The sequence below is a fragment of the Pteropus alecto genome, unplaced genomic scaffold (assembly GCF_000325575.1).
Source record: "Pteropus alecto unplaced genomic scaffold, ASM32557v1 scaffold22, whole genome shotgun sequence".
Taxonomy (NCBI): Eukaryota; Metazoa; Chordata; class Mammalia; order Chiroptera; family Pteropodidae; genus Pteropus; species Pteropus alecto.
In genome coordinates, this window is record NW_006434839.1 from 639,585 (window position 1) to 650,067 (window position 10,483).

Genomic DNA, 10,483 nt, shown 5'->3' on the forward strand with positions numbered 1-10,483 from the left:
GACAGAGAAGGTGTGTGGGTCGGCAGGCAGACAAACGCTGGCTTAATGAGACCAAAGTCCTGGGTTCAAGCTTTGGGTTCCAGCACCTTGCCCCCACCCAGCCTGAAGCCACTGACTCCTGTGCAGGTAAGGGAGGCAGCATCCGCTCAGGGTGCTATGGCCTGGCCTCGGGCCCAGCAGTAGGCACAGGCACCCTGCTTTCCATTCAGATTTGAGAGCGGCCCTCCTATACCCCGCCCACAGAGACACCGCACCCCTGCACCTAAGCTGCTTCTCTCCCCTGCAACACATACTCACGCACACACACACACACTCACGCACACTCACGCACACACACACACACCACACACATCACACAGCACAGCCACACACATGCACACACACAGCACACAGCGCAGCCACACACACGCACACACACGCACGCACACGCACACGCACGCACACACGCACGCACACATGCATGCACACACACACACACGCACACGCACACACTCCTCCCTGAGCCCTCTAGCCCTCTGAATCAGGGACAGGTAGGAAACAAACAGACTGATGGCAGTAGGTAACCCACACATGCCTGGGACTCTCAGCGCACAGACAGACACTCAGGCCCCAGGCCATCGGGTCCCTGGCTCGCCCTGGGACTTCACACAAGCCAGGGCCTCTGTCTCTTCCCAATGGAAAGGCTGACCTCACTGATCTTCACAACGGCCGCCGTCCTTCGCTGTGACCACGCGGGTCCCTTCGCCTCCGTGGAATGAGGCAGTGAGGCAGGGCGCAGAGACGGTGAGCTTTGCAGTCAGTCTCAGTCAGGCCTCTGCGACTAAATGGCTATGTGACCCTGGGTGACTTACTTTGCCACTGTGAGCTTCGTTTTTTTCCCCCTATCGGTGCATAACGCCTATGCAGGTAATAATAATACCTGCCTCACAGGGATGACGTGAGCTTACCTGTGAAAACTTAGTTAAGGGCGCAGTGGGTAGTAGCGAGAGGGTGAATAAATACTACCTCCACTTAGCATATCTCTACTAAAAAAGTTCCTCGGTATCTGAATTTCAAATTGAACTGGGCATCCTGTTTTTTTATTCGGTAACCAATTACAAAGACGCAGTGTTGGGAGGGGTCTCTCGAGGTCCAGAGTAGGGGGCTCCAAGCTGTCCAGAGGCCAAATCCTGCCCGCAGCCCCATTGTGTGCCCTAGCCTGTGAGCTAAGGATGAACGTCACATCTTTAAAGGGCTGCGGAAAAGCAGCAGCAGAAGAATGTGTGTCGGAGACTGTACGCGCCCGGGCTCACGAAGCCTAAGATGTTTGTTTACCTTCACTCTCGGCCCTTCATGGAAAACGTTTGCTGACCTGCAGTTGCGAGGGGACCAACCGTTTCTACTGTTTGTGTAACGATTCTGGGCCAGGCGAGAGGTTCACCGGGAAAAGTCGAGAACAGCTCATTCCGGGGTGGGGGGTACAGCAAAGGGTTGGGAGGGGAGGCTGACAGGAGAGGAAAAGGGGGCTCACTTGCTTGCCCAGTGGAGGAGCCCTGATCCCCAGACGCTCCGTGACTCCTCCCTCTTCATCACTGCCTAGAGTCTCTCAGCCTAGTCTGACCTGTCCGGGCCTTTCTATAAAAGGTCACAACCAGGTCTCCTGAAGTCCAAGGGAGGTGTCCCCAGTCTCTTTGAAGGCCTCCCTTCCCCTGACTGGCCGGGGGGCAGGGAGAGAGACTGAGGTGGAGGAGGTTAGGCTGGCCCCTGCGGGCAGGTGTGCTGGCCTGTCTCTTTAAATCTCAGGTAATTTGGGAGGTGGGAGGGAGTTTGTCTGCACAGTTCCCAGGGAGCTCCTGCAGGAGGAGCCCAGAGAGGGAGTCCCAGCTCGGCCCAGTGGAGCAAGCTCTGAGCTCTCCGCAGTCTGGGGTCTGGCCGAGGCGCCTCCCCGAGGCTCCTGGGGGGCCCAGGGAGGCAGGAGATGGGGCCTCTGCAGGGAGAGGGCAGGCCGGGCCCCGTGGAGGCCAGTGCGGCCCCAAGGCAGAGTCCAGTCGGGGTCTGGCCTCGGCTGCAGCCCCACAAGGAGCCTGCCCTACACGGCGTGGGGTCGCCGCTGCCTGAGAAACACGGGTTCCGTCTCTGCCTGAAAGTTCTGTAGATGGTTCCAGAGACAGGAGGCTTGGGCTCAGAGCCGAGACGAGCAGAACCTGCTGCAGCAGAAGCGGTAAGCCTCACTCTGCTGCCTTCGCCCCCAGGTGTGTCCCTCACCCCCTCCTCCCCCTCATCCACCCCACTTCCCCCGTCCTTCCCTGTCCATCTTGTCTGGACACTGTCTTCAGGCCTGGCTCCGTGGGAGCATTTTGTCTCAAGGGTCGTGGCCCGTGCGGCCCCAGGATGCCAGGTGGAAGAAAGGGGGAGAGCATGGACATAGGGTTCGCTGTCTTTAAGATCCGATTCAGTTATGCCAGCTTCTTGTGAGCGCAGTTGACCCTTGAACAGTGCAGGGGGTAGGGGCTCCCGGGATGTGCCGGCGAAAATCCGCGTGTAACTGAAGTCGGCCTCCGCGAACGCGGATTCTCACCGGCCAGTCCACCAGCGAACAGCACGGGGTTCCGTGAGGGTCGATGGGACTGCCGTCAGTTGAACTGAGTAGGTCTGTTGAAAAATGTCCACTTATGAGTGGACCCACGCAGTTCAAACGCACTCGTTTAAGGGTCGACTGCACTGCCTTAAAGGCCAGACACCGTGCTGGACCTCGGGGGGATGGTGGCATCATCGAACCTCCACCAGAGGGGTGAGGGTGGATCGGAACAGTGCCCCGGAAACATATAGCACATATATGTACACACGTGGGAATGACTGAATGAATGGATGGATGGAGCAGAGAGGATCTGCATTAACCCTGAAGGAAGACAACATGTGATCACAGTGATCATTTCCATGTGTTTATCACATCAGCCATTGACCACGGCCCTGCTACGTGCCAGTCCCTGGGGATGGGAGGGTCTGAATGTGAGCGAAGCTGAGACTCAGCCTGGAATTTATTACTCTCTGTTGGGGGCGAGGGGCATGGACACCTGGCCAAAATATGCTGAGGACCCATGCTCACTCACTCCCGCATCCAGGTTGAAGAATTTGAGAAGCGTGTGGTTGAGCCCTAAAGAAATCTCACTTGTTGCTTCCAGCCCCTAAAAACTTTCCAAAACTCATTCGATGCTCTCCCCGCTCCCTCCCAGCCCCACACCCCGCCCCGCACCCCCTTGGCAGCTTAGATTTGGGAGCGGGAGAGCAGGGGAGATGGAGGCAGTTGGGGCCGGCTCTGTGTGTGGTCTCCTCTCCGAAGTGTCCGTGTACGCCCCACCCAGGCGGTGGCACGCCTGGAGGAGGTCCTCCAGCTGGGGTTTTCCCTGGGCCCCTAAGAAGCGGGTCTATTCACAGGGGAAAACAGGAAGACTTTGTGTCCGAGGGTCCTTCTCCATCTGCAGACGGAGGGGCTTACCTGAGCCTGAGCAGGAGGGAGGCTAAGAGGCCACCAGGAGCCCTTGTGGTTTTTCTTCTTTTCTCAAGGATTCTGGGCCGGGGATGTGCTCCTTTCCTCCGTTCTCGCTTCCTGCCTCTCACGCCAGCCGCCCACCTCTGTCCCCCAGGCCTGGGAGCGTGGGGGCTGAGCACATGTTTGGCTGATGACATCTGGAGGCAACAGAATGGTCTTGTTGTTACAGACGGGGCCATCGCCGGTCCCACACTTCCCCTTCCCACTCGCCGGGCACCGAGAGCAGACAGGCCCGGGGGTTTGGAAGGGGCGGCGGAGGTTCCCCGAGCGCCCTAGCGAGGCGAAGACAGAGCCAGGGACCGCAGAGTGGCTTCCACCTGCCCCTTCTGCCCTAGTTCTTCTTACGACCATGCGGTGTGCCTCCTCCTGTCCCGTGGGCGAGAACGGCCTGATGTCACCACCGAGAGGGATCCCGCCGTGTCCCCTGGTTCCCTGCCTGACTGCGGAGCTCCGTGGCCCTCTCCTTCCCAAGCACCAGGAGCCTGGAGTAGTGACGGCCCTCTGGGTGGGTGCTCCCAGGAGGGCCCCCAAAATGGCCGGGAAGGGGAGTGGCCTAGGCTGTGCAGTCAACCAGCCCAAGGGGGGACACAGGCAATTAGGTAAGAGTGAGATAACCATGTACTTGAAGACAACACGGCCAGGTCAGGGGGTGAGCTGATTGGCAGAACAGCACCAGCCTTATACGCTCCCCAGCCCAGCTGCAGGAGGAAGGGCTTTGTCCCGGGAACGAGGCAGGCCCAGACAGGGCGAGCGAGTGGTGAAGTCGGGGTTTGTGCCAAGGACTCAGAGGAGGACTCTGGGTGGGCTTGGGGGGACCCCACGGGTGGCGCGTGGGCCAGTGAGAAGGGGAGACTTGGTAGCGTCTCCAGGATGATGGGGAACCCAGCGTTCCTCTCTGGCTGGTAGATTTCTCTTGGGTCTCAGTCACGCAGCCCCCTCTGTGAAAATCCACGTGGCTGCCACCCAAGCTGACCTCCCCCTCCTCCGGTCATCTCTCCTGGGCCTCGGATCATCTTCTTCCCTGATGTTCAGTGCACTGAGCATTTACCGAGCAGGAAGTGCTCTGCCAGGTTTGCCCGAGGTGAACATGATACCTTCCCCGCTCTCTAGGAGCTCACGCTCTCAGGGGTGAGCACAGCCCGGGCGCATCGACTTGGCGAGGAGGACACTGCAGTGTCTGGTTTCGGCTGGTGTGGGGCGCACCGAGCAGCTCCCAGAGGCTGTCCGTCCTGACCCTCACACCTGCCCCCCACTGCTGGCATGCCTTCCCTCCCACGCGTTGACGGGAAGGTAGTGAACACTGCACATTCTTCTTTGTTTAGATCAATACCTGTAAATATGTGTAAAATGACGTGTCTGTGCAAAGCTAGTCTCTGGACTCCCCAGGGGATGAGGACTCCCCGGCTTAGTAAACACACACGTCTGCCTACACGCATGACGGAGCTGTCCGTGGCAGGTAGGAGGACATACCCGCTCTCCCGGACGCTTCGATCCTCATCCCACTGCCAAGAACCTGGCCCAGAAGGAGGCGGCCGCGTGTGGCCAGTGTGTGCCTCCTCCCCACACATGGCTGCTCTTTCCCCCGTCCGGGGTCACCGCTCCTGGCTGACACCGCCCCCCTCCCCCGCCACCAAGAAAGACTGAAAGACCGGGAAGAGTCAGAAAACTAGAAGAACCACATAATTTAGTGGTGAGAGCCTGAGGCTAGGTTCTTGGCTAAGCTTTCTGCCTTTAGCTCTCTGCGATCTTCCGGCCGTGACTGGGCTATTCTGCCTCAGTTCCCTCTTCTGGAAAATGAGAGAATTATTCAGCCTGCGTGGCAGGGCTGCAAGGAGCGAAAGGGGTAATGAGCGAGATGCTGCTCTGGAAGCTGAGGAGCACGATGAGCGAATGAGATTATTGTGATGAAAAAAAAAAATAAAATAAACCACCATAGTAAAAGAGGAGGCGCTGGAGGGGCTGTGGGTTGTGAGCTTCCTCCCATGAGAACCACCTCGGAACGGGACTGTGAGCTACTGTGCTGTCTGTGCCCACCCTCCCTTTCCGCTTCCCTCTGAGACGGTGCTTGAGGAGACACCGGTGGGACCCACGTATGTCAACACAGTCCCCCGTGCCTCTTCTAACCCCGTTTCGAAGCCTGAGTAACACAGAGAATGGGGCCAGGAAAATGACAAATGTGGCACTAGTCCCAGCTCTGCCTCCGACTTGTTAGGGCAAGTCACCTCAGGACGTCGGGCCTCTTTCTCCATCGGTCACGTGAAGAGATGAGACCAGTTTTCTAGCCACTTCCCTGCTCTAAAATTCTGATTTGAATTCTCCTGCCGTCGCTCTTCATGCCGCCTCGTTTCCCAGCAACCAGATGCAAAACGTCACTCGCACACCCTGCACACACACGTGCGGGCACACACGCGGGCGTGTCCCCCTTCCTCGGGAGCGGAGGAGCAGAGTACGGGGTGGCCGGGACCGGGCGAAGGGAGGCTAGAGCTCCTCACTTGGAGGCCAGAGGGGACCTTGTAGGGCAGGGCAAAGATTTGCTTACTCTATAAAAACTATGCCAGGTTTTATGCCAGAGATCCAGTCAGTGGTAGGGTTCCCACCCGTCTAATACAGAACTAGGCCGTTCGATTTGATCCGTAATCGTCCTGCAAAATAAGACGCTCCAAATCCTGCAAATCGTAGCGTTGTGATTTCAGATGTGCTCTGTAGTTCTCGTTGCCGCTTAATCAGCGGGTAAGGGCTTCATCGTTTTTGTTTAATGATTTGTAAGAAAACATGTATAGTGCATTTCTCACTCTTTTTAATGCGAGGTATCCTTTTTTTTAAAAAAAAAAAAAAACTGGATTGTGAATAATTATACCTCCGAGTCAGGGTTTCTCTGCCTTGGCACTATGCACGTGTTGGGCAGGAAAATGCTTCGTTATTATGGGAGGCTGCCTGTGTGAAATGCTGAACAGCATCCTGCCCTCTACCCACCGAAGCCAGTGGCACCCCTCCCTTCTCTGCTCCCCGCCCCCCAGTTATAACGACCAAAAATGTCTCCAGACTTTGGCGAATTCCTTGGGAAGGGGGCCAGGGATCACCCCTGGTCGAGAACCACTGCTCTAAACCGCTGTTTGTAAATAGGGGATCGTGGTAGTGATGTGAAGTAGTCTAAAGTGAAATTTCCCCGCAGAAGGGAGAGTGTATAATCTATTCATTCAAACCGGAAGATACCTCTTCCGTATCTCCCCTTGCTCCTGCCCTAGGGAGGTGTCTGGCAGAGATCTGGGGAAGATGAGTAGATTTTGCTCCATATCTAAACCTCTGTGCTGGGCTGCTATGAATCAAAACTACCCGTGCCTCAGGCACAAGAATCTTGTACTGTTTTTATGAGGCCCAAAAGGGTATTAGGCTGTTTTGGGGGGGTCCCCCTTAAGGCCAAGAATGTGAGCCAGGGCTTTCTCTGCTGCCCCCTAGTGGTCCTATGATGCTATTGCAGATTCTCTTAGAGCCACCCACATGCTGCCCCTACCTCGGACTTCTGCTGGATGCTGGAGTTTGCCTGGAGTTTGCAGACCCGAGGAGGCCAGCTCTCTACCGGCCTTGCCGGGTTAGGTCTCAGCTGGTTCTTCACCCAAAGCACGGTCTGACTTAGGTTGCCGGATAAAATACAGGGCACCGAGTTAAATCTGATTTCAGATAAACAATAAGTTGTTAGAATATCACAAATATTGCATGGGACGGACTTACACTAAAAAATGATCTGTTGTGTGTCTAAAATGCAAATCTAAGTGAGCACCCCGTATTTTTATTTGGTAGACCTGGCAAGCCTGGGGCAGACAGTAGCTCCCTGACCTTCCAGGCCAACTAGGGCCATCAGCAGAGGCAAGAAAAGGAACACAAAGAGAATATTTGTGGGGGACACTTATGGGCTTCAGAGATGGATAGAGACCGACAGGGATCTATATCTTTGGGCCTGCCGCCCACTAGCCTCCCCACTCATACCCTAAGAGGTGGGGAGCTTGGGTAAGGACACCCCTGAGATCCATCTCCAGTTTTGCCATTAACCTTTTATGCATTTCGTCAAAGTGGGGCACGACACTTGAAGCTAATCGGAGGAGGGTAGGGAAGGGATAGATGAGAAAATGACTGATCTCCGCCTTCGGGTACCCCTAATATAGAGGACGAGACAGACACTAATCACAACGCACAGTGAAAGATGCTAAATGAAAAGTAAGTCCAGAGGGAGCGAGTGCAAACCTTTCTGGTGAGGGTGTGTGTGTGTGTGTGCGCGTGTGCACGTGCGTGTACGCGAATAGAGCTGGCTCTAGAATACCTATAGAGGAGGGGTTCGGACAAATTATTGGGAAGGTCGTGGTGGTGAAGGGCTGTCTAGCAAACTTGTTTTGCACCCGTGTTCGCATACCCAGCATACTGTTTTTTTACTCAGAATATACCTTTGCTTGAGGTCGGCAGGGGTGTGTGGGGGGAGGGGCCGATGAAAATAATAAGGAGAGACACTAAGGCCAAACCACCTTTTGGCAAAGCTACTAATTCGTTCATTCCACAGAGGGTGGGAATGCCCACCACGTGCTGGGCACTGATGCTAGGAACGCAGAGGCGCCAACAGGGTCTGGGGGGCGGGGGAGGCGCTTAAATTTCAGGTGGGAAGAGGTTATGGCACGGGCACAGAATGGCATGTTTTGGGGCGGCGAGGCCGAAACTCTGGGTGGGAAGAGGAGAGTGCAGAGAAGTCGTTGCACAAAGACTGGGTCTCTTCTCCTTGGGCATTTAAGGACCTATCGGACTCCCCTAAGCCGTGACTGCCTTGGCCTTTTAAAGAGTGTATCTTGGCAGCATCGGGAAGGATGGACTGGGGGTAAATAGGGTGTGGGAGAACCAGTCAGGGGAGTATTTGCTGATCTTGGGCTAGAGAATGACATGAGTTCGTGAAGGGCAGTCAGGACGAGGAGGGAGGGATCGGAGGGAGAAGCAGTGGGTGAGTCGGCAGGGCCTGGGGGCTCCTATGTGGCGAGACGGGGCTGAGGCCAGCGTTCTGGGAGATCCGAGCCTCCAGCTCATTCCTCTTCTTCGCCCTCCCACCCCCAGCACCGGAGTCGGGTTCCTGTCACTACCCGTGGTGCAGCGTGCGAGTGCCTGTCTGCGTCTTTTTTGCCACATAATTGGCCATCTCTGGATAAATAGGGTTATTTCATTCGCTCCCATAGGAAGACCCAATGGCTCTGGACCGAGAGGAAACAAATGAATGAAAGAGGTCCTATGCGCCTTAGCTGGAGTAAGCTTTGATTTAAAAAAAAAAAAGGTGTTTAAGTTCATAATAGGAATAAAACTCTAGAGAGGATTTGGGGAGTCCAAGACGATGATTTTTGCTTAAAACAAGTGAGAAAAGCGGATAGGAAGCAAGAAGAGACTATAATCTGACTTAGGGGCCAGGAAAGAGGCAAAAGGATGCTCTGTTGCTTTTGGAGTGAGCCCTGGAGATGCTGCCGTGGGAGGGAAGGGCCAGGACCAAAGGGCTTTACCGAGGGGGTCTAGTACGGAGGGCATCGCGGAGCAGGGAGAAAATGTGCCGAGTTCTGCATGTTGACTTCCTCCACAAATCAGAGGAAGGCATGCCTTGTACTCCTAGTCTTTGAAAACAAAGCTTGACGTGGAGGGTGATCTCAGGACACTCGGTGAAGCTGAATCAGGGCTGCTCTAGCAGTCGATACGTCAGGAGGTCAGTGGGCGTTTAAGCCAGACTCCTCCCCGCGTACCTGATGTGCACAGACAGGACACTCACACACATACTGGCACCCTCACCCAGGGGGTAGGACACCAGCCACTGACGTTCTCCCGCCCGGACGAAAAGGGGGAAACATGGGCGTGGTCGGGGAAAAGGAGATCAGGCAACCTTTTGCACCCCAGTGGCCTCACGTGCCTGCGCCCGAGGCCTTGGGGTTTATCGTCACGGAGGAACACGTGTTCGTATGTGATGGAGCAAAGCCATCGCCCCTCGCTCCACCACCGGGCATGCTCACGTGGCCCCCTTTCTGGCCCCATTCCCTTGTAGGATCCTGGGGTGTCCTTTCCTTCTAGCTGCCAGAGAGAACGATGTGCCGGCTCTCGGCAAGCTGCTCAAGTGCCAGGCCTGGGAGGTGCACCAGAGGGGTAAGAAAGGCACAGGACGCTCAGCACTGCTCCCCTCCCGGGTCAGCCCCGTGCACGTGGCTCCCCAAGATCGCCAGGGCCTCTGCGGGGGCCCCCCCAAACCACTGTCGCCCCTATTCCCCATCCCAGGGAAGCCCCATGCCACTTCTTTCTCCCGATGCCAGGAGCCCTGGGGGAGACGGCGCTGCACGTGGCGGCCCTCTATGACAATCTCGAAGCAGCCATGGTGCTGATGGAGGCCGCCCCCGAGCTGGTCAAGGAGCCCATGACGTCTGAGCTGTATGCGGGTGAGGGGCTGAGGGAAGGGGAGACCTGCTGAATATTTCAGTCGGGTAAATGGGGGAAGCCAGAGGGAATCGGAGCCTCCCTGTTCTTTCTTCTCCAATCCATCTCCTTTCCGCCTGGTGGTCCCCACGTGCATCATTAGAGCAGCGACCCCCTGAAACGGAGAGGCCGAGGGCGTGGGAAGAGTGGGCAGCAGCTGGATCCCCCGGGAATCCTGCCAGACCCAGGGCTCCCTGTCCCCCCCGCCCCCAGGCTGCCCTAGTATGGGACCACGAGTAGGTTTGGGGGCTCCTGCGGGATCCTAGGGACAGACCCCACGACTGAGAACCGTCCCCCAACCAGGTCAGACCGCACTGCACGTGGCCATCCTGAACCAGAACGTGAACTTGGTGCGCGCCCTGCTCTCCCACGGGGCCAGCGTCTCTGCGAGAGCTACAGGCACAGCTTTCCACCTCAGCCCCCACAATCACATCTACTTCGGTGAGAGCCAGGGCCAGGGCCAGGGCCGGGGGGCGGGGG

At 56.6% G+C, this 10,483-nt stretch overlaps 1 protein-coding gene and 1 long non-coding RNA gene across 2 annotated transcripts in view; one reads left to right on the top strand and one right to left on the bottom strand.

Moving 5' to 3' along the window:
* Nucleotides 1–583: 583 nt before the first annotated feature.
* LOC102897919 (transient receptor potential cation channel subfamily V member 6) overlaps nt 584–10,483 on the top strand; it is a 15,328-nt gene continuing 5,428 nt past the window's right edge. Inside the window, 5 exon segments of the mRNA XM_025045842.1 lie at nt 584–2,121; nt 2,123–2,200; nt 9,582–9,679; nt 9,844–9,966; nt 10,307–10,476. Coding sequence (XP_024901610.1) covers nt 1,958–2,121; nt 2,123–2,200; nt 9,582–9,679; nt 9,844–9,966; nt 10,307–10,476 — 633 coding nt within the window. The 5' untranslated portion in view covers nt 584–1,957.
* On the bottom strand, nt 2,211–6,197 carry LOC107195572. Its single transcript, XR_001516760.2, has 3 exons — nt 3,875–6,197; nt 3,476–3,666; nt 2,211–2,631 (listed from the first exon to the last, which is right to left on the bottom strand). It is a non-coding gene; the product is annotated as an uncharacterized LOC107195572 (long non-coding RNA).